We start from the raw sequence: 24,600 nt of genomic DNA, 5'->3' as shown, positions 1-24,600 counted from the left end.
GCGGATGGGGCAGCATGAACCGGCCCTGGCATTTACAGGCCAGCCGTCCCCTGCTCCTTAAAGAGAAGAGCCGCACCCCCCCCCCCTCTCTTTAGTTTTTTCAGATGTAAAAGAGAGAACGCATACAGCTTCTAGTTTTAGGAGGGAGTCACCATTAGAATTTGAGGAATGAAATTAGGCGAGAATTGCGTTTACGAATGTGGAGAAAAAGAATTAATAATACGAGCACCTGCATAGTAAAAAGTCTCATATTCGTCCAGATGATGGAGGGTTCACGGGCTATCCCGCGGAAAATTTTCGAAATTATAACTTCAAATACGTATTGTTAGACTATTTTTAGATGACTTTGGGCGCTGTTTGCGGGAGGGAGTATTTAAAGAATTCTCACAGAACGTTTTCAAAATCTGAGCTTTAAAACGTATGTGTAAGCTATGTTTGGAAACACTACGGGGCGGGAGATGGGAAGGGGTTCGAGAATTCTTTCTAGACAAAATTTCTCAATTGAAGTTCCCAAAACGCCAATTTAGGTTACAATTGACGCTGTTAGGATGAGAGCGATGTTTTTTGAAACTAAACTTCTTCAACAAGTTTTTACCGATTAATTGCCCCCCCCCCTCTGCACTAAGTATCACAAGGTCTTATGGGCAATACTGATTGAAGAGAAGGAATTTTTCTCACAATATCGCGTGAAAACGGAATGTATAATTTTAATAAACGGCTTTACACTATCTCTGACAATGTTAATGAGAGCAAAGACCAGGTGCCCCCTCCCCCTCTGGAATTTTTGAAATTTGTTATCTTAAAAATACATTCTGGATGATCATAGGTAATGTTAGGACGAAAGGAGGTTCGAGGAGGCTCTCCAGGAATTTTTCGAAAATAAAATCTGAAGGAAGGGATTGTAGGTCTTCTTTGATAACAGAAAGGGGACCGATAATTCTTCGAAATTGAAGCTTAAAAAATGTTATTTTCTTCGACTTTCAATGACGTGGGGGGGGAGGAGTTTTCGGAAGATAGTCCAGAATTGAAGCCCCTAAAACGAAATTTAAGGCGACCTTAAGTGATGCTGGCGAGCATGTTGGGCACGCTCCAACGAAAACTTACAAAATTAGCTTTTAAAACGCAGTTTTTGACGATCATTGATAATGTTAGTGGGAAGCTGTTCGGGGATCCTCTTTCGGCAACTTTTCGAAATTTGAATTCTAAGACGCAGTTGTAGAGGATATTCGCTGATGTTATCAAGGGTTCGGGGCTCTTCCCAGAAAATTTCAGAACCATTTTTGGTGATAAATATAGGAGAAAAGGTTCAATAACTTCTGAAAACTTTCTAACTGGAAGTCCTAAAAACAAAATTTTAAATGATCTTTAAAGATAGGGGGGAGACGTTTCTGCAGGATTTCAGTGATCACTCTCCTAGAAGCATTTCGAATTTAAAGTCCTAAATACGAATTGCAGGCCATCTTTGATAACGGTAGGGGATAGGAGAAGGGACTGGGTTCCGATTTGAAAACTCTTCCCTTGCATTTATTCAAAATAAAAGTTTTAAAACGTGTTTTGTAGCTACCTTGCACTTTAAAAAAAATTCCGAACCGTTACTGATTATATCCGTGGAACGTTTCGGAATTTCAGAGGTTTTCACCTATTTCCCCAAAAAATCAAGTATCTCCGCAAAAAAGTTTCCTGAATTCCTAAAAGATGCACGAAAGCAGACCTTGCACTGGTGTGAAAAATATTTTTGCTACCAGTTTAAATATTGACTGAGCGTGTTCATTAAGTGTATCGGCTTTAAGGCCATGTCACACGTAGCGAAATTCGTTCAACCTGACGATCAACTTCGGTTCGACTCAACCGCGAGAGCGAATTCCGACCGGAAAATCCCCGTGTGCTATGCTTTCCGAGGTTGAACGTATTCCATTCAACTTTTTATCTTCTCGACAAAAAAGTTGGATCAACCTCAACTTTCAGCCAATCAGGAGGAAGCAATCCTCTGACCTGTGACGTCAAAATACAACATGGCCGCCTGTAACAACATTAACAACGCGTGCAAGGAATGGAATAAACTGCTAGAATAACTTCAGGTGAGTTATTATTACTATATTTTTGTTAAAAACAAATATAAAACGTAATATATCATAAACCTCCACCTTATTATTGTGTTAAAAGGTCGATTTCTAGTTTAAAGTCGTCGTAAGAATTCCTTGCCAAATTCGCCAATCTCGTAGTGTGTAATCTTGCCAAATCAATGAATGTTTGTAAATAATCTGAAGCAAGAGCAACGGTAATGGTCAATCCAGTAGAAATCACCCAGGCCATGTTGCTCGGCATTTTTGATTTTCCTAATTTTTTTATTAGTTAATTCTCACTATTAGGTGAATTCAAAAGTGTTAAAAGAAAATTTTTTAGGCTCGTACTTTTTTTTTTAACCCGCCATTTTAAGTTCGTTTAGTTGCCGTTTTTTGGACCAAAAACAAGTTTTACGTAAATGCATCTAACTCGGTTAATTTTACATCTATCAGGACAAAACAAAAGCCTACATCACCAGAAGGATGCCGTAGATACGATTTGCTTGCAAAATATTATTTAAATGGTGAGAAAGGTGAAGGAAAAAATTAACAATTACAAACTGAAAATTATCATTAAATACGAGTTTTAGTGCTACAAAATTAGTAAAAGGAAGAGAGACTCAGCTGTAATTTTTTTCATCGTTTAGATATAATATAGGACTACTTGTTGTAGAAATTTTAAACTTGAGAACTTCGTCCTTTTTTTTTGCAAACTTTTTCCAAAAATGGAAAAAATCGAATTTTGGCAAAGTTTAAAGTCAAGTATTTCAAAAGGGACTGAGTGAAAAATTATGAAACTGATACAGGTAACACCTTTGACATGAAAATATGATTACAATTTGATGACTAAGAATGAACTGGTACTAGAGTTATAGGGCATTAAAGTTGGTCAAATATTGCATTTTCGCAAAGTTTAAAGCGAAATATTTCAAGAGGGACCGAGTGGAAAAAAATGAAATTAATACAAGTAGCACCTTTTTATGATATGAACCTGTGATTACAATTTAGTGACTGAGATTCAACTGAGTTACAGTGTTACAGTCAGAGTTACAGTGCATCAAAGTTGATATATTGCATTGCACATACACAAAGTTAAAAATTAATTCATAGATAAGCTTCACTTTCCAAACATTTAACAGCAACAAAAGTTCCTCTTCTTTAATAAATCAAATTCATGCAATAGAAATATGCACAAAAAATAAACAAATGAATAAATGAAATAAATGTTTAGCTCCTGTGTCCGAAACATTTAAGTATATACACATCATAGATCAATTGTTATTAATAATAACACAATTTTTGTGCTACAATTCATCATCTTTCGCTTACGTTTTCTTCTACATGTAAAATACCAAACACCCGGTTATCACATCCAGAGACTGGAAGCAGATGTTATCGTTGAGATGACATCTGCCTCCAGCTCGGTTATTCGCTCTTCCGGACTGATGAGTTCTCATAAGAAAGAAACTGCAGTCTCTGGATATGATAACCGGGCTGTCTGGTAGATTACATGTGGTTCTGACTTAGCTCTGGGTTAGGGGAGGTATTTTACTGCTGATAAGTTTTCTTCTGAATTGAAATGTTTACTTGATTTTACTTGATGTTCCTAAGAACAGTAATCAGAGAAGAGACTTTTAGTTGAAATTGGTTGAATAGCTACTTATGCTTGAAACAAAACCTTTAAAAAAGCTTTTCAACTAATGTAATACATCTGCATTAATGCTTGTTCTTTAAAATGTAGCTTTTTTTTTAACTTGAAGTTATTTCTTTATATCGCAGACACAGTGTGCTGTTATTGCAGATCATCTTTAGAATATTACTTTTAATATTAATTTAGTACATACATTTGCCTCCCCTGCCCCTAGAAGAGGTAAACGCATACTGTATGCATATTTCATCAAAATGAATAAATAAAATGAAAAATTGCATTTTGACATATTGAATTCAAATTATGCTTTTCGCAAAGACGATCTGTGTTAGGACTCTACTCGTTGGGTTTCTTGCTCCTACTACTGGTTCTTGTTCCCGAAATCAACTTTATTTATATCCGACCCTCTATTTTACACAATCAACCTCTGCGATAATGTTCCTCCTCCTGGGCGGTGGCGTAAACTCACATGATCCTGGGTTGGAAAATCAAAATATCCATCAACTACGTTCAAGTGAAGCAATTGGTTGATTGTTTAAAAACAGCACACATACCATACCTATACTTTTCGGTAATACATTAATTTCATAAAAGCTAGGGGTACTTTGCTTGTCCTCCTCCCTGTATAATATTCATGTTATATATACTTGTCTAATTTGTTTTCATAATTTTAGATTATGGGAGAAAGAATTTCATGTTATTGTGTACAGATACAGTTATAGAGGTTGCAGTCAAAAACTTTGTACCAGGCCGAAGTTAATTATTGTTGAACTTTGAAATGTAATTGAAATTATATATTAATACATATGAGTGTATGTGTATGTAACTTATTGTAAATAAAGTTTATGTATAAATTTTATGTGTCAGTTTCTCTAAAGAATTAAATACTAAGAAAAATGAACTATTTTTTTTTCCTTTCTTGGTATAGATTATAAAAGATAATGTTTTTTCAGTATGCTCTGTAAAAACATCTATGAAGCATTGTTCTTCTCAGAGAACAAAAATAAAACAACTCACAATTTCTTACTTAATTGAATGTACCTGCATGACTCAATTTAATCAATAGAACCATTTTAAGTCCAATGTTTCAAACTATGAAAAGTAGTACCAACCTGCCTAAATCAGTAGAAAAGTTAGTATTCTTACGTTCTATGTAACTTATAAACTATGCAATAAGTACTTTATACTCTTCACTATTTAAAAATTTAAGTTTTGATTTTTTTTAAGTAATAAATTTCATGTGCATGTGTTGGAAAGATAAAATAGAATGGGTCATGTACAGAGGTTTCATATAAAAACAGTAGCATGTATATATAAAAGTAGAAAATTTTGTCGTTTCACTTTTTGTGCATTGCTAAAAAGATTTCTATTTTAACAACTACACTTGGTCTACATTCAATAGCAAAATAATAATACTTAGACGAGGTTGAGTTTTTGACAAAAAAAAAAAAAAAAACTGTGTTTGACATGACATTTGTTACACTGTAAAAGTAGTTATAGATATTAAAACTGTTACATCTTGTTTTCAACGTAGTTTTGTTTTAAACTTTTTAATAACTTAATTTATTTGTAACAATTAGATACAATTAATTTTATCAATCAAAAAGTCTTTCTGGGAAAGGATTTATGAAATGTCTCTTTTCTTTTGAGTAAAAGTGAAACTAAGTTGATCAGCACTCAATAGTTAAGTATATTAATTTCTAAGTATTTTGAATGGTGCTATTTACTTTTTTTTATGTTCTTAATTTTTTCTCTAATATAAATATTCTCTGTTTATAGAGGAACTAATAGTTGCTTGATACAACCAAAGACATAAGTGTTAAAAACTTAAATACCAACTTTAATAGCTTTTGTAGCGGTTATCTCTAAATTCAGGATGTCTCAGAAAAAGTATGATGGGAAAGTTTTAGACAAAACAATATACCCCTGTTCAGCATCAATAGAGAGGATATTCTCCAGTTTTTAATTGATCCATTCCAAACTTAGAAATGGACAAGGTGTGCAAAAGGGTTTGAAATTAATATTTTCACACTGTATGCATTGAGGAGAAAAGATTTAGAGTGGAAATAAATGTAAATGTTGAATAAAGATGCAAATTTTATTAAAGTTTGCAAATTAAACTAGAAAAATGTATGCATTGCCTTGCACTTTCAGCTTTAAAAACTTTAAGGAATAAATAGTCATTATTATTGTTACTATTCAATATACTGCTATTTCCAGAACTTTTTATCCTATACTAATAGTAGCTCTTTTATTCATCTCTCTCATTCTACAGACACGCAGCTTGTTGAATCAACATATAGTTTGTTATTTTTTACTAAACATATATTTTTTTTTATCTAAAACAGTCGAAAAGATTTCTTTAGTGTATGAAATCAAAGTATTTTAAACTGAGAATCATTTGTTGTAGTAATTTTATAGTAAATACAATTTCTTTAGTCAGATTTTTGGGCAGATAGGTGTTTAAAAGTAATAACTTAGAAATGTCCATTTACTTGATCTATAATTGCTGTTATTAAATTTTTGTCACATATTTTAAAGTGGTAAACAAGTTTAATGGTTTAAAAATCACAACTTTTACATTAATAGACAAGTTATTTATAAATATCGACTCTTACTCAGGTCCAGATCTGCATGCCCGCAGGTGGGGGGGGGGGGGCAACGACCCAAGAAATTGGAAAACTTTTTAAATAAACGAATACACTTAAACCTTCAACGTTGCAAACACATTTGGGACATTTCTGTAAAGTATCAGGATAATTAAAAAAAAAATTTATTTTGGAAAATCAGCAAATGTGAAATAATACGTAGAATTACCTTAACATGAGCCACGAAAATGTCCGTTTCAAATAAAATTATTCAAAAACACCTTAAAATACATTATGAAAGGCAGCAAGACTAATCAAAGTGTAAAAAACGTAATAATCACAAAGAGTTACCTACATTTGCAAAAAAAAAAAACTTGCTATTAGATATAGAAAGATGAATAAAACATATTCATCTTTCTGCATCTTCACATTTTTTCACATCTTTACATTTTTTAATGTAATTTTTTTTTAACCTATTGATTTTGTAATGAACTTATACGTAAAATGAGAAAAAGAAAAATCAGGAGTGAAGAATTTCAAACTCCCTCAAAAGCAAAATACGTCAAAAAAAGAAAAAAAACCTTTGTATGAAAATTAAAATAGCGAGGTAAAACATAAATAAATAATAATATTGAATTTTAAAAAAAGTGAAGAAAAGCTTCCATGTTTTTATTCAATTCTTATCGGAGGAGGGGAGATCAAAATTTATAGATCCAGGCCTGCCTTTACTCATAGTTATTAGGTAAAAGGGCTGCTATCGCTGCATTGAGCTAGTAAAATCAAGATGTTTATAAATCCCTTTTTTATAATTTTGAAAGATTGCAACTTTCAAAACTGTAATTTATTTACAGCTTTGAAATAAATTGAGAAAAAAAACCCATTAAATCCAAAAAACATCGCTCAGAGTACATTGTGCTAACTCGCCTAAAATGGTAGACAGAAGCCACGTTTAGGATCAACCCTTCGTTTGAGAGCCTGGCAACCCTGTTCAACTTCTCCAAGAGAAAGTTGAATGAAAGCTTGAAGTTGAACGGGTAGGTTGAGCGAATTTCGCTACGTGTGATATGGCCTTTAGATTGGTTACGACCCGTCCGGATTGACTAAGCTCCCAATGGGAGCAAATAAAAGTCACTGGATAGCTACAGCTTTGCGAGGCAGGAATTGCAGGCAAGGAATACGCGTAGCATTGGCGATGGTTGTCTAATACTTCTGGAGCTGTCTTAGTGAATCAAATAAATTACACCTATTTAATTTTTCTAGAAGGTTCACGACTGGCTTTAACAGGGGAGATTTCTTAATATTTCAGAAAGGTTACTGACTTTTTTCGGAAAGCGTTCCTGGTTTTTGTAAAATATGTTACTGGTTGAAATTGGACCCATCAGCTGCCTATTATTTTCCAGGAACGTTTCTGAATCGTTTTTACATTGTGGTGGTGTAAAAGGAAGGATGTAAGGCTCAAGGACATACCTCCCTTTTGCATTCTTGGTTAAGTCCCTATCTTCTTTTATCAAATTATGAATACAAATGTTGTAGAAAACACCCCCCCCCCCCCCCCAATATTTCTTTTCCAAGACCATTTAAGTTCTTTGGTTTTTCCATAGTGAAATTTTTAATTTCCAACCTGATGTTTGCATTTAATTGAAATTAACGCGTTTATTATTCGTTAACATGCTTCGGCGCCGGCGGTCCGTATGAAACTCACATGATTATTTATCTTTTAATTTATTGTATTAAGTTGAAACTTGTCATAGGTTTGTTCTATGTATTAAATACTTTTTTCCGTTAAAAAAAAAGTTCGAAATTTGTCGGAATGTCTCAAAAAAATTCAGTTGCCTTTAGTTAGGTAAATAATAATAAAGAACCGTGGATGTTCCGAAATAATATTCAAACGTTTAATTGTTTAGTATTCAAGGGTTGCATTTTCTTTTAAAATTTTGCTGAAAAAATTCTTTTTGTCACTTGATACTTTATTACTACTATTTTTTTTAATACTGAGAAAGTTTTCTTTTCTTTCTCTCTCTCTCTCCTTTTTGTTCACCACAAAAAAAAAAAAAAAAAAAAAAAAAAAAAAAAAAAAATGGCAGCCTCGGTTTTACGCCTTCCTTGGCGACGAACGTGTGCATTGTCCCCTAGAGCAACTTTCTTATAAGTAGTTAAGAAATTTACCGGATTATTATGATTTGTATATATATATATATATATATATATATATATATATATATATATATATATATATATATATATATATATATATATATATATATATATATATATATATTTAAGGAAGAAAAAATGGGAAGGAAAAGAAAAATCATGGGTTTTTTTTTTGTACTATTCAATTGAAAAATTCAATGCGGCCCAGACAGAGGCGGCCCACCGGGCATTTGCCCGGCTGCCCGCCGGCCCCATCCGCCACTGCCCCCCCCCCCCAGATGGGCATCCCTGATTTTGGGTTCCACAACTTGAAAGCAAAATTATGGTCGTATTCGATTAGAGTGACGGTTCATGCCACTAACCAGAGGGATACATGGGAAAGCAGGTGCTCCCCTTTCCAAAATTAAAAAAAAAAAAAAAAAAGAAAAACCAAAAGAAAACTAAATTAAATTGACGGTTGCTTCAATTTCTTGACTGTAGTAACTTTGTTACTGAGTTTGAAAGTGTATGCATTTTCTTTGAGAACCCATTGAAAAGGGAAAGTTATTGGTGTTTAGTTGGATATTCCGGGGCTGCCTACCTAGAGGGAAGGGGGTCTTAGCGCAGGCTGCGCCATTGAAATTTTTAGGGGGTGTTTTGAATGGTTTTTTTTCTCATTTCGGGGGTTTACGCGATACTGAGGGTGAGGGGGGGGGGGTCGCCCTTGCCCTAGAGAGGTGGGGTGGGCTCCCCCTGGGTATCCCGCTATCATTTTAGAACTACATTGCTTCCTAAATCTTGGAGTGAGGGAGGGCAATAGACCAGTCCCCTAATTGATCGAATGATGGATCTGCCCAGGGGTGCTCCGAACTTAAATTTTTGGGAGAGCGGAAGAACTCATTCTGCCGAATGGAATCCCAAATTTTTGCCGAATGATATGCCGAATGAATGATTTCGCTGAATCTCAGAGAAAATTTGCCAAAAAAGGAAAATTTGAGGAGATCACAGTGACTTCCCAACCGGGCTTCCCTGCAGCTGCCCGCCTTCCATGGTGATCTGGATACGTCCTTGGACAGGTTAACTCGTAATTACCGGGTAAAATTTTATGTATGAGAAAACAAACTATACTCACCACACGTCCTGAACGTCACCTAACGACTCAACCGACCAGATTAACCGGTAATACTATCCGACCATGACCTATATTGGCCGTGATCAACATCAACCCGTGTTTACGCGTATAAATACTTTAACTTCTTCTATTACTCATCATGCGCAAGTCCGCAAATTGCAATGTTTTCGTTTTGCCTAAATCATAATACGTTTCGAGTTGATGTCTAAAGAAACTGCCTAGAGTCACTTTTTTATTAATGGAAATGGGGTAGCAAACAGTAAAATAACAATAATAGTAATTTACGTGAATAAGGACGAACTCTTTGGCATGTTGTTCCGTAGATTTTCTACACTTGTGTGTGTCGTCACAGTTTTATTTTTTTCTAATTATGAAGTAATTTCTCTTGAAACTACTAAGTCCGGAACTGCAATTAAAGTTGGACATCAAGCAAAACCGACAGCTACAAATGCTGTTAGTATTTCTGTCGCAAATTCCAATTCTACCGTATCTGGAAATCAGTAAGTTGCTGATTTTGGTGAGCTGTAATATTTTCTTTTCTTTTCGCGTGGTGAGTTTTAAGATCCAACAAAAGTATAAAAATGGAAAAAATATTTCATGTATCATTTGCTTTGTGACAATGAAATAAGATTGGGTCATATTCACATGCACATGTAAGGAGCGTTTTAATGCTTAATTTCTCAATGGGGATTAAGAAACACATTTATGAATAACAGGGGTTGTAATCAGTCTTATAAAGTAAGATTTGTGTACAAAACATTCTTTTTTGAAATGAAGTATTTGAAATAATAATCAAGCGTTGTAAAAATTCTTGATTAACTGAGTTTGAGTATATGATCTTAGGTCTCATGTTGAAGTGTCTAATGACACAGATGTCTCAAATGATACGTCCTGGCTCACAACATCTACTGCTTCTTCTCTGGATGCAATCCTTCCTCACAAAGGTGCTGCAGAGGAGGAGCATCACTCAAGCATGGCCATATTTTTTGTGCTCATAGTTATGGGTAACAATTTTTCATATTTTATGTTCCATTTTTCTCATATATTTCAACTATTGTCTCATGAGAGGTCAAATTTGTGCCAAATAAACAATTTTGCATTTGTTTTCAGCTCTTTGTATATTGCTTATTCATCTATTGATACAGACAAATTTTCAGTACTTACCGGAAAGCTTATCAGTTGTTTTTCTTGGTAAGTGAAATATTACACATTTTAATAAAAAACATATTTCTTGTGGAAAATTATTTTGTCTACAATACACATTTTATGTTTTTTTCAGGTGCACTGATTGGCTTAATATTGAAACTTTTCTCCAACAATAACTTAGGAAATTGGCAGGTAATATGTTGGACCTGAAGTTTACAATATTTTGAAGTATGTTTTAGATTTGTGTAATAAGTGGATTCTCATGATTATGTTGTTATTTCGTTTCATGGAAAATTATAATTTTGCAGTGCTAGGTAAAATTTGCTCATGCATTTATGTAGGGAGGCATCAACTTCACAAAGATGACTGGACTAAAGATATTTATTTACAATGATATAGCTCTATTTACAGTTGCACCTTTACAAATTTTGTCATTTTTGGATGTTGCAGCATCCATGTTTATACTGGTCAATTGATAGAGTACCGCAGTACCTTAGAGTTCAGTAGCCTGGCGTGACGCATTTTCATCCGCAGCTCTGTTGTATCTCCCCATTTCCTTTATTATAAAACTTTCTCTCTAACACATAGGAAGGGGGGGGGGGGAATCTTTTGAGGAGATTAGAAAAAAAAAAGGAAAATTTAGTAGTTAGCTTTTAGAAGGTGAAGGATATACATACATTGTGTACATGCAGGCGCATACATATTATACATGTATGGATATGCATGTTTGTGCAATTGAGTTCTGACATTTTTACAAAAAGTTGGCAATTGGACTAAAATTTTCAATTATTTTCTCTACTTGAGCAGTTTCAGCTATCCAGGCTTTGCTATACGTAGGGTTGCTGCGGATATCCAATATCCAATCCGGTTACTTTACTTCAGATCCAACATCTGACAGCTCAAATTATATTTTATAAAATTTTCACTTAAAAAATCTATTGTTTTAGTAAATTTTTTGGATGATGTAATAAGACTTTTCATGTTTCCTTCATCAATTTCTGCTTCTCAAGTGCAAAAGTTACAGATTATATGGCGTCCTCGTTGACTTCATTACTGGATTTAAAGTAGCCGAAATTAGCGTTAAAAAAATTATTCACAGAAACAGATGAATGAAGTTGTGATTAAGAGAGGACAATGTGAAAAGTATATTAAAAAATGGAATTCTTATGCAGTATCCAAAGCTAAACGGTTAAAAACATATGAAGAGTTTACTTTCCAAACAGATTATATCCACTTTTTAAAAAAACTATTTCTTTCGTTTTCAAAATCTAATACAGTGGATCCCCGATTTAACGAACCTCTATTTAACAAATTTCATGATTTAGCAAATTTTTATTTTTTCTGCTACTGAAATGAAAGCAAAACTCCCTTTTTTTACAAATAATAAGCCCCAAATTAACAAATCATTATTTCAACAGCCAAAAGAAGTTATTTTTGCCAATTTGAGTTAGGATATATTGGATTGTTTTCCAAATGACAGATCCATATTGTGCGAAGCAGAAAAACTCTTTTATTAGAATCTGCAATTTTTGACTGGAGAAGGGGCAGCTAATGAATAGTGATGCTGATGCAGAAAGCAATAATGAAACTCCCATTAAAACTTACTTTTTCAAATGCTTTACATGACCTGGAAACTAAAAACATATCTCATGCAGCAGTCCGTAAATGACACAGTATTTCCTTCTCTCCATAAAGTCGAAAGAGAATTATTTCCAGTCAAGTATCAAAGAAGTTGTCAAAATCTATCACTCAGTACTTTAAAGTTTCAAATTGACTAGTGTGTAATAATTCCTAGAATGCTGAACAAAAATACATTTTCTTCTTTTGGATATTTATGCGAAATTGCTTATTAGGGCTCATCAAGTAAGTGCAATTTTTTGTTCACACCCCGATTTTACAAATAACCCTGATTTAACGTATAAAGGTTTTGGTCCCGATGAATTCATATCCAGGTTTAACTGTATCTCTAATATAAGCCCTATAAATCCATGACTTTCTTTCTTCTCGAAGTGAATTATATCTACTGTTAAAAAATGCGTAAACATTGGTTTTACCACCTAATCAGTGTTTTTCATATCCATCCCCTTATTTCTCGCCAAATCTTTTACAGCAAAGTGGAACTTATCCCTTATTTGCCGGTTCCCACTCATTCACTTTTGTATCAAATGGGTACATATCCAAATTTGAATTTGCCACTTCTAACTCAAAAGTAGTTCACGAATGAAATAGTGGAGCGAAGCGCTGGTTGAGCATTTCCAATCAAGCGTGATACCCGTCTGTATTAAGAGATCGAAGCACCACGTGCAAGTCTGTTATCAGTTAAGCAAGCGCGACCTCAAATTGTGATTACTAAATTAATATTTAATAATTAACATTACTGTTAAATTGTGATTAATTGAAAAATTGTGATCTATTAATACCTACAATGTTGTTAATTGAATCCCTATGGTGGTTTTATTGTTCATACTGTCACAAATTCTGTAAATAGTAATTATTTTTTGTTATTAATTTGTCGTAATCAAGCTAAATTTGGTGTTTATTAAATTATCTTCATCTAGAATTATTGTAGTAACTTAAACTGTAAATAGTTTCTTGTAATGAATATACAGCCCCCGTACATTCGACTGAAGTATATGGTTCCCTATTTTTCATTGATAAGATTCGTGAATGAATAAAAAACAGAAAATCAAGAAGCATTTCGAATTTTGTGGAAACTTCTCTTTCAATGGCTATAAATAGCCGTGCCACATGATAAAAAGTCAGTCTCGACATAGCGCGGTTTCGCTGAGAGTGTGTATTAGCTCTGTTTATTGTGAGGCATTTTGCGTTGTGTTTTTGCGTATTTAGATGTAAATACATGTAACCGTTGAGTTTACGGTGTTATTTGATATTTGCTTAATTGCTGATGATTGATTTAGCAGTTGTAACTACATTTCCTGCACATAGCTGTAAATAAATCTCCTGTGTTTTTCTCAAGAACTGTGTCGTCATTTAAAGAAAGTTTGAAGTTGTATCACAAACTCTTAACAATACTTTATTGGACCGAAGGTCCTCTTTTCCTTCTTCTTTTGAAATGTTCAATGAAAAGAAAAAGTAAGTAGAAAAGAATAAAGTTGAGTAAAAAAAAAATGCATTAAAAAATGTTGAATATTTTGTTTCAATCTAATGAAGTTTATCTCTGAAGACAATGCACATTTTTTTTTGCGAAAGGGATTATATCCATCGTTTTACACCAAAAAGGTGAGATCGTTATATCCAAAATACTGTTGGCAGTTTAAGTCTGATAAAATTGAGGAAAAACTACTAGACGTATGCCAATAGTCACTTGTTATTCTACCAAAACCTTGTGTGAAATTCGAAATTCTAACAGTTAGTGTTTGTGCTTACAACGTTTTTTTTCATTTTGCTAAAAAAAGTATAAAACTGGATACAATCCGTTTTGAAAGTAAACTTCTCATATGATTTTGAAAATTGAAAATAAAAGTTTTCATTTGTTTTTAACTTATAAAATCATATGTTTCTATGTGTGTTTGTATGTTTTTTTAATTTAAAAACTGTTTTTGAACTTATTTTTTTTTCAGAAAGAAGAAGCATTTAATCCAACTACATTCTTTCTCGTTCTTTTACCACCAATAATGTATGAATCTGGTTATAATTTACATAAGGTAATTTACATGCATGCATATATATTTATGATTTTTAATGAATAAATAGCTATTTTGAGTTTTTTAAATATTGAATCAAATTCCTTTTGTTTATAATTGTTATTTTTAAATATTTGTAGGGAAACTTTTTCCAAAATATTGGCTCTATTTTAGTTTTTGCAATATTTGGCACAGCAATATCAGCTTTCGTAATTGGAGGTGGTGTTTACCTTCTTGGGTTGGTAAGTAATTTTTGCTTTAACAAATTGCAAATCAATAAAGTCATAGTTATTCCATTTTTGAGACAATAAACAACGTACAGTATAGGACCCCAAATCTGGAATGCTCGGAGTTTTACAATTTGCCGAATTTCGGATTCTAATTCAAAAACTAATGAAAACGCTCCTGTCATATGTATTTATCACATTTTTCATGGTTTCTCTAATGTTCACATTAATTTTTTATTATTATTATTATTTTTTTAAATTAATCTGAATGAAAGTTTGCTGTATTAAGCTAAAGCACGAAAGTCAAAAGATATTTTGCAGCAGCATATAGGCCGTCGATCAGGGGTTCTCACCTAGGGGGGGTCATGGCGCAGACTGCTTCATTGAAATTTTTAGAGAGGGCTGTTTTGAGGTGTATTTTTCCCTTTTTTTCGGGGGAGGTTGCAATATTTAAGGGGGTGCGACCATGCTCATAGGGGGTGAAGGGGGCACCCAAGCGGCGGGTGTTGCTATTGCAATAAGCTGATAGATTCAATAAATAAATCACACTGCTAGATTTAAAGTAGCTGAAATTTGCATTCAGAAATCATCCTCAGAAACTGATGATTAAGATCGTGATTAAAGAGAAGATGATATGAAGAATCGGTTGAAAAGGAAATCTCATGTAATATCCAAAAAAAAAAAAATTAAAAAGCAAACTTTGATGGTTGTTGTTTTGTGAAATTTTTCTGTAAATGTAGTGATTATTAACCTCCTTAGTGACAGGACCACACATAGCTAATGTTAAACTTCGTAGGAAAATTGATATTTTTTGCAGTATGATTTTAAGAATGAAAGCAAATTTTAATGACAGTAGCAAAACTTAAACGTACATCATACTTCACTATAATATAGGTGAGGCATCATATCAATATATCTGACTATTTTCCAAGCAATTGTTTTTGGTGCTGTGTTTCTTCCCAGAATTACAGTTCTCTAATCAGCTTTACCTTATCTGTGACACATGCATGTTTCTTATAGTGCTAATTATATTTAACTAACTTTTAACTGACATAATTTTAATATTATTATTGAGAATTAGCTTTTGTTTAGCTTTTTGATATAAACTTATTCTGTTGGAATATTGTCATATTTTTATGTACTGTTTTTTATCTTCAAATAATAGTAAGTAAAAGGTCTTATAATTTATGCATTATTAATGTCAATAATTTCATGTTTTTTTTAGGCTGATGTTGCATACAAATTAAATTTCACAGAAAGTTTTGCTTTTGGTTCACTTGTATCTGCTGTTGATCCTGTTGCCACCATTGCTATTTTTCATGCTTTAGATGTAGAACCAGTGTTAAACATGTTGGTTCTTGGTGAGAGCATTTTAAACGATGCAGTAGCTATTGTATTGGCAACGTAAGAGTTTTCTATGTTCATATGTAATTTTATCTGATTTGATTACTCTATTCCCTGAATTTTTAAATTGAATTTTATTTTATACAAGTGCTTTTTCTTCTTTTCTAATGATCATCACAGTTTTTTTACTTTGATTTTTCCTGACCAGAATTATTCTTGCAAACAAATGCTGAATTTGAGGGTGCTGTTTTCTAATGTTAATTTCAAATGAAAAAATTCCATATAAAAATATTTTAGGTTCTATTTCTATAAAGTCTTTACTCTGTTTGGTGGAGGTGAAATCGCTTTCAAGTTATACTGTATCAACATTGTCAAGATTTAGCATTGTGAAATTTGTTTGATTAAAATGTACCTTCATATATGATCAGTATAAGATGTAAAAACTATTTAAAATAGTGAGCATTACATTTTGCTTGTTGTTACTTTGAAAACTGAAAATTATTTACCACCCCACAATTTTGTTTTGAAAACAATTACATTTTGTTTGAAACCAAAGTTTTCATGCTTTATTTCTTTAAAAAAAAAAAAAAATGCACAGTTAGGCATTTACGATTGATGAAGACTTTTTGAAATTTTATTTTCTGAAAATAAATTTCCGAAATTTTATCTAGTTAAATAACATTTAATCTAACAGTTTTTCAAAATTAAATTGCATGCATTTTTGTCTAAATGAAACTTATTAACATTTAAAAAAACATATGAGTTGAGTATTGCCAAGATATATCCATAGTTACTGAAGTCTTTTTTCGTTTATTCTTGATCCAATGAAAGGCCATGAAAATGGATGTGATACAGATTGGTCACAGTTAGTAGGTGGTTTTCTGTTGTAAATACAGTCAAAATCCTCCTAACGGACGCCACTCAAATGTAGACACCCCTCTCATGGGAACAGTTGTTAATTCCTCCGACAAAATACATTAAACCTAATGTATTGGAAACCTTCCTCACATGAACAACCTCAAATTTGGACATAGGCACTATTTTGAGTCAGTTACTTTGATATGTCTTTTTTTATGGAAAAATTATTCTAGAATAAAATAATTAAATATTGAAAAGTTTCTTTGATGCAAATTCTACTATCAAGTTGTGGAAATTAATCTAAACGTTAGTTAATAATTACATTCTTCATTTCATGTACAACATCATTTTTAATCTTGACAATGAAATGGATTTTTCTTGATAATAAAATAATGGATCATCAAAAATACGTAAATCAATCAATAAAAGTAAAAAGGGAAAATGATTGTATTGCAATGTGCTCTTTATATTGGAAGCCAGATTATTTCAGCTCCTGGCTATGTCAGTAGTCGAAACACAAGTATTGTCCACTGAAAATCAATCATGAAAAGCCTTTGCTTTTCACAAAAATTCTTTGTCATGGGAAAAAGCCATCTTGACCCCACTACAAGCAAAAAGCTGCTGAAAGTCTCATTAGCATGACAAATGAAAATAAAAATGATGTTTTTTTTTTCAAAAAATGTAAAATTACAAACTACTTAAATAATTTTAATTAAAAATTAGTACAACTTTAAAAATAAAATATTGCATAACTTTTGAATCTTCCAGTAGGGCTTCCATTTTAATAAGCTCATATGAATTTTTCAATGTTTATTTTCTTCCAAAATACATTTTAAATTTCATTCAACCTCAAAATGTAATTTTCAAATTACAGGACTATTTTACAAGCATCTTCTCCTGAGATGGCAAGCATGTCAACAGGAGTGGCTATTTTACATGGTGTTGGACGCTTTTTTGTTATGTTCTTTGCATCAGCAGCTATAGGAGTAGTTTTTGCCTTAACTGCAGCTTTAATATCCTTTGAACTTTTAAAACATTTAATTTTTTTTAATCTTAAGAAGTATTTATGATTTTTTTTCTGTATTTGAATACAAATATTTTATTACCTATTTGTGATTTACTAATTTTACAAGATGGGTAATGGTTTTTTATTTAAAATTAGAACTGATGGTTTATAGTGCAGCAATTATCGCCCAATTAATTAATTTTTATACTTGTCTATCATTTGGGGAGCAGATTCAAGAGAGAGCAATCCTCACCCTTCCGGCTTTGAGAAATTGAAATGTTTCCATATGTGGGGGACATTTTTTTTTGTTGCTTTTCAATATAATATGCATTGATTATATACCCATTGACCCCCTGGAAAAAATTTCCAGGCCTGACTTTACATGTCAGTACTTTTATAAATATATGCAACAGACTGACTTATGTTGGTTTAGTTTATTGGAAAATGCTACTGTTTACAGGATTATGTTATGAAGTTTTATTGTTACTTACTGTTATTGTGACTTTTACTCTTTACTTATTGTTTGCAGATTTATTATTTGTTACACATTACAATGCAATGTGAAGTTGAGTGTTTTAAAGCACATTTAGGTTAATATCAGATTTGTCCTACAGAATCTTTTTTTTTTTTTTACAATAGAAACAGCATAATACCAGAGCTAAAGCATAAACTTTCTCATTGTTATTGTTCCCTTCAGTGTTTCTATAGAGTTCCATATATGCTGTATACTCTCAAACATTTTTTAGACTTATAGCATATACCCTCAAACTTCAAAAATTTCTATATTATGACATATTATTTATATGTTCCCATACATATATTGCGCATAATAGATTACTGGAAGTACACCCTCAAAAAAATTGATAAAAACATCACTGTTTGTTACAATTTTCAACTCTGGTTGTATATTAATTATTGTATTCAGCAACTAGGCACATTATAAACTTAAAAATTGTGTAAATGCACAATTTTGGTAGTTATTTAAAGTCTGCAAAATGGAACTTAGTCATGGCTCAGAATTTTACTGAGGAATAACTCTGAAACAAAGATATAAGGTTTATACAGGCCATGATTTGTCACCTCCCTTACAAGCTGTTCTCTCACTCACTGTAAAATACATGGGAAAATTTCAATTCTGTCTTGAGTGTAGTAATCTAAAATCTTCTGTTTTGCTTTTGAAAATGTCTTTAAAATATTGATATGTGCTTGAAAAATCTAATGTAAAAAATACTGAAGATATTTTATAATAAATCCTGTCCCTAGAATTATTTTGACTTATTTTGTGAAGTTTTCCTTCTGATTTTATTGTCCTTAACTATTTTTTTACCTTTTTAAATATGTTGATCTTAGAAAAAATCCATCCTTAGAGTTTGCTATGATTCTTGTTTTTACGTATGCACCTTATGGTTTGGCAGAAGGATTGCACTTATCTGGTATGGTGCTCAACTAAGTTTTTAATATTATTAAAAGTATGTAGAAATTTTATTAAAAATATAATCTTTGCATTTTCCCCTTTTCTGTAGGCATAATGTCCATTCTTTTCAATGGAGTTGTCATGTCACATTATACTCATTTCAACTTATCTCCTGTAACACAGATAACTATGCAACAAACTCTAAGGACATTGGCCTTTTTTGCTGGTAAGTTTTGTGTATCTTATAATGGGTGTGTAGATTTGAACCTTAGGTAGTAATGATTGTTGCTGTATTAAAAGATTGATTTTTGTAAAATCTGCAATTTAGTCTGGGTAAAATTATAAGCTGTAACATATTATGTAATATCTTTATCTAATACAAAATACTATCAGTTGGAAGTTAACCAATTACTGTTACTAAATATTTTTAAATGTGAAGTTCTCAAAGAAGAAGTAGAGTAGTAAGTACTTAAAATACTTTTAAAATGCTTTAAAAGTCAAATATGGATTATGCTGGAGGGGTAAACCTTAAGTGAGATTTTTCACCATGACTAAAGTGAACAGCTGTCCCTATTTTTTGTCTAACAGTTCCACTGGCCAAATGTCCTGCTAAAATGTAGTTCTTTCCCCTTACCCGTTCGCACCCAGCGTCACGCGGACTCTACGCAAGAATTCCTCTCTTATCAGCCCAGCGTCACTTCCCTGCTACATGCTCTGATGGACGCTGACGTCCCAGCGTAACATATATGCTTTCTCGAAATGGGACGATTGAATTGAATATTTAAACGATAATAGATGGCGCTAAATGGCTATAACTTTGATCATATTCGAGTCACATGGTATTTGACCTACATGTACACGCTTTAGTTTCTTATTTGGGCCTCTCAATGGGATAGATTTTTTTTAATGTAAACAACAGTGAATCACTGCTCTGCGCATATGATTTACGAGATCTCAATTGCTCTTGTTTATATCTTTGCTTCTCTTTTTTTTATGAGTAATTGAAAGAGATATACATCTAGCTGAATAAATTATGGGGAGGGAAGGAAGATTAAAATATTTTTGCGCATGTGTTCCAGACTTTTGGGATTCCCCGTTCAATGCGAGTACAGAAATGATTTCAAGAGGCACTGAAGTTTATGATTATTTTTGAATCCTTTCTGATATTGTTCTTCTTTATTTCTTCTTTTTCATTTGGAGAATGGAAAACTGCAATAAAAATGGTTAGCGAAGTGAGTGAAAGGGAATGCTTTCGAGTGAATTATGAAGCAGTTTTTAGACTTGTCGCGTGGGAAATATAACTAGTTTAAATTCATTGACCTAAGTTGTTTTAATCAAAATTGCATAAGGAACATATTTTTTTGCTACATTTCTTTTTCTTTGATTCCACACTCACGATGTCAAACTCTAACTTTGTTTTTGTGCACATATCATTTAATTTTGTGCACATGGTTAAAGTTTTAGTATTCTACTTATTTCACTTCCTTATAATAATGTAATAGTTTTTATATTAATTATTAGTAATCAGTCATACATTGTTTAAGCAAAATTAAAATTTGAAGCCATTATTTTGAGATGCTGATTTTATATGAATATTTTTGTTCAGTTCGGCTTAACTGCTGTCGATGCTCGGGCCGATGGCGGCGTTCCATTTCAGAACGTTCGGTCCCGTAACTGCGCTTCGTTTTCCGAGCGCTGGTCCTCAAGGGGTTAAAGTTCCGCATTTCTGTTAAAGATCCACCAAATGAGGAAAGTATAAATAAATTATATTTTCCAGCATTTTTGGGGGCACTAATTGTTAACAGTATCTTCTTTTAACCAAGATGAACTTTTAGAATTATTCAAGTAATTTTTAGATTTTTGAGAGACAATGAAAATTTACTAATGCAAATTGCTTATAACAGTACATATGACTGAATCCTTTGTAGATATTTGCTGTAAGCTTCATTTACTGATAGCATATTGAGTTACTTTTTAATTTAAATTCTTTATAGGTACATCTGAATTTCTTCTCATTTATTAATTATGCTCTTATTTCTAAAAGTAAGAACAACAGCACTGATTTCGTAAAATATGTATATTGCACTGTTGGGGGGGGGGGGGCTTAATTAAAAATTAGTATTTTTCATGTGAGATCTAAAAACTTTCAATTCAGTGATACCGTGAGCCTCTGAAAAAAAGAAAAAAAGAAATTGCATCCTTTCTTCTCAGTCAGTGATATAATCCTGATTTTAGTTAGAAACTTCTGGTCACATTAACCATGACCAAAATGTTTAGTGGGAGTTATAATGTTAGTGATTTTTTTGTTGAGTGAGATTTTGGAAAATTCTGTGGGAGTGAGCAATCCTGTTTCCTTGTCAAAATTGTGGCATTAATAAAATTAGTAAATTATCTTTTTTAGTTAGGTATGGAAACCTGGCTGAAATACTTTGTTTTCTGTACTTTTCTACATAATAGGTTTAGGTTGACTTGATCTAGTGTTATAACATTAAGCAGTTGTCATTGTACTAGAGTTTAGTTCAGTGGTTGAAAAACTACATTTTTTTTGTAGCAAACTACAACTACTTTGTTACAAATGTAGAAATGCAATCTTTATGACGTCACAAATGATGTACTTTGACGCATCTCCACTGGTGCAATGAAAGCTTACGCTTGCTGTTTACCACATTTCCGGGTTATGATAATTCAGAAGCGAATTAAATATTGCAATCAATCTACTCTTGCTATCAGCCATATTGTTACCATTACATGTGAGTAAAGATGCGAATTAAATATTGGCTATCAATCTATATAAGCTAATGGCATCAATGAATCACATTTCATCATTTGTGATGTTACGTGCAGAAGCGTAAACAATGAAATTTCACTGTTTAAAATAATTGTTAAAAAATATTAAACTTTGTCAAATTATTTAAAAAATGGTTAAATCCTATGTTTTTAAGTATGCTCTTTCAGAAAAAAATCTATATATATAATTCTCTTACGTGCCGGCAAATGAAGGGGTGAATTTCTAAACCTCTGTTGGCAACACTTCGCCGATAAATCATGTAAACAAACTTCTACGTTGTTTTGAAATCTTGAATCACAGAATACTCAACGAACTTTTTTTTTTTTTGAGATGAGTTTGAGTCGGGCTGTGGCCCATTTCAACCTTAATCAGCAAAGAAAAGCTCAAAGAAGGCAGGAAACCGTTCTTGAATCCAATTTAAGACGAGCCATTTCCAGAGTTGTATTCTCTGATTCGCTGCCGATAATTTTTAGCGGCTGGGGAATTTTCAGTCAGCAGTTCCTTCAACAGATCAGGTGCGTCACACAATGCCGGTAACCGCACCTTTCCGTCATGGCAACATTTAGTATATTTATTTGCAGTATTACGCTCTTTCTGCCAATAAAGAGCACCACAAAATTCGCATTCTTCACACATTGCTCCACAATCATGTTCATCGGCAATGTTGTTTTGAACGCGTAGGCGCTTTGAGCGTCGTCTATTCTCTGCTTCAGTACGACAGTTCAGTTCAAAATGAATAACCGAGAAAGAATTTACTTTATTCCTTTTATTCTCAGCTGAAAGGTTTCGCCAAATTTGTTTAGGGTTATAGTAGTTTTAGTATTGTGCAAGCAAAGTAGCCTTGGCGAGTTTTCGCGTTTTTAGTTAAACCATTTTTTGTTCGTGACGTGGCAAGGATTCAGAATAACAACAAGAAGGACAAACGTTTGAGAAAATATGTTTGGTGCTCTCTGAGCCTGTTTTTAGTCATGGCCAGCTCTATGTGGCATTATCAAGAACAAGATCTTTTGAAGCAGTGTCAGTTGTGGCTCCCAAACGGGACATTTTTAATTGTGTATATGAGGAAGTTTTCTCAGATTAGAATATATAAGAGTGTAAATATGTAAATATATAAGAGTGTAAATAATGTAAATACATCCCTCGGGGGAGCCTGTAACCCCTAGAGGGCGCGTCCCCAGGTGGCGGATAGGGGAATGCCTTCATTGGTTTTCCAATGGGTGGTAGAAGGGAAATAAAATACCTTCCGCGGACCAACAGGTAGAAGTGCAATCTCTCCAAAGCAATGACAGACACTTTTGTATCTATAATGGTAAAGTTGTGCACATTGCCAAGGCAGTCATCTTACATACAGCAAAGTTAAACTGTCGAAAATCTGGCTAAAGCAGACAAATTAACATTATGAACGTAATTTTCATATTGGTTAAATGGATGGTGACCTAAATGCAATTACCAACTTTAATTTTTACGGAAAATTTTAGCTAGGCTAATGTATTGGCATACAGCGAGCGAGCGAAGCGAGCATGGATCGCGAAGCGATCCACAGGGAACTGCGTAAGCAGTTCCGGGGGTTGGCGAGCGATAGCGAGCAGGGGGCGATAGCCCCCTAGTACTTTTAAAATTTCTGAAACAACATCATTGTGTTGACGCAAAAGGAAACATATAAGAGGGTGGGCATCTTGAAAATCAACTTTCGATTTTTTGGGACACCTTAATACACACACACACACACCGTAATAGGATTGAACGAAAAAAGGTTTAGATAGCTAAATTAGCTCATCTGAGCGTGGAATATTAATAAGAATTATCTATTACTTTCTTCTTTCTTTTTTCCCCAACAATTTCTGATATCATACTCTTGTATAATTCTGTATTGCTTGTGTTTATTGCAAGCTGGCCAGGGCAGTTCATCCTCTTCTATAACATTTACAGTAATTTATTTATTTGGTGAATATGGTAAAAGTGCTTATTTTCAAGAGACTTAATTTTCGCGATTTTTGCGTTCCCGTCGTAGTCACGACAATTTTTGCCTCACGAAATATTTTTGTTTTTCAACTTTTAGTCTGAAATCACCAATATCTTCATTTTCGCAAAAATAAGTGCTTTTACAGTATTGGAACCTAATCTCTTTGAAGTCTAAAACGTTCATCCATGGGACAGAAAGAACAAAGCAGCTACTACACTGGCGGTTATCGCTAATTCATATACTTTTCATTTTAATTCAAGCTCTATTCAATTGGCGAAAAATGAAAATTACAATTGCAAACAGAGTACTGGTGTCAAACAGATAGAATGTATGGTGTCAAAATGATGTGCCTGAGGCCAGCTCGTGTTTCTCATTGCATCCGCTGATGTACTTGTGTAAAATTTGCGCCAGTCAAATTCGTTTGAACCTTGATTTTTTTTTTTTTTTAAAGTTTATTTAATTGTAGTTTCCAGAAATCGCTACAAACTATTTTTTTTATATTGAACTACTCACTACACTACTTTTTTTAAAAAGTAGTGCAGCATGCTACAAACTACTAAAAAATGTAGCTACTACAGTAGCGTCACTATTTGTAATGCGCTACTTCCAACCACTGGTTTAATTGTATTATTGTAACTTTAAAAAA

The 24,600-nt window shown here is 32.9% G+C and overlaps 1 protein-coding gene across 1 annotated transcript in view; it reads left to right on the top strand.

Moving 5' to 3' along the window:
* Positions 1–9,688: 9,688 nt before the first annotated feature.
* The window catches only part of LOC129234160 (sodium/hydrogen exchanger 8-like), a 33,783-nt gene continuing 18,871 nt past the window's right edge, over positions 9,689–24,600 (top strand). The window contains exons 1-10 of the mRNA XM_054868074.1: positions 9,689–10,064; positions 10,408–10,568; positions 10,675–10,755; positions 10,844–10,902; positions 14,292–14,375; positions 14,495–14,596; positions 15,807–15,985; positions 17,658–17,796; positions 19,117–19,222; positions 19,313–19,429. Of these exons, the coding sequence (XP_054724049.1) occupies positions 9,874–10,064; positions 10,408–10,568; positions 10,675–10,755; positions 10,844–10,902; positions 14,292–14,375; positions 14,495–14,596; positions 15,807–15,985; positions 17,658–17,796; positions 19,117–19,222; positions 19,313–19,429 (1,219 nt within the window). The 5' untranslated portion in view covers positions 9,689–9,873. The remainder of the gene's footprint in view (positions 10,065–10,407; positions 10,569–10,674; positions 10,756–10,843; positions 10,903–14,291; positions 14,376–14,494; positions 14,597–15,806; positions 15,986–17,657; positions 17,797–19,116; positions 19,223–19,312; positions 19,430–24,600) is intronic.

Source organism: Uloborus diversus, chromosome 1 (genome assembly GCF_026930045.1).
Source record: "Uloborus diversus isolate 005 chromosome 1, Udiv.v.3.1, whole genome shotgun sequence".
NCBI classification, from domain to species: domain Eukaryota; kingdom Metazoa; phylum Arthropoda; class Arachnida; order Araneae; family Uloboridae; genus Uloborus; species Uloborus diversus.
The sequence above is the reverse complement of the archived record's forward strand: the minus strand, read 5'-3'. Positions and strand labels throughout refer to the sequence as shown.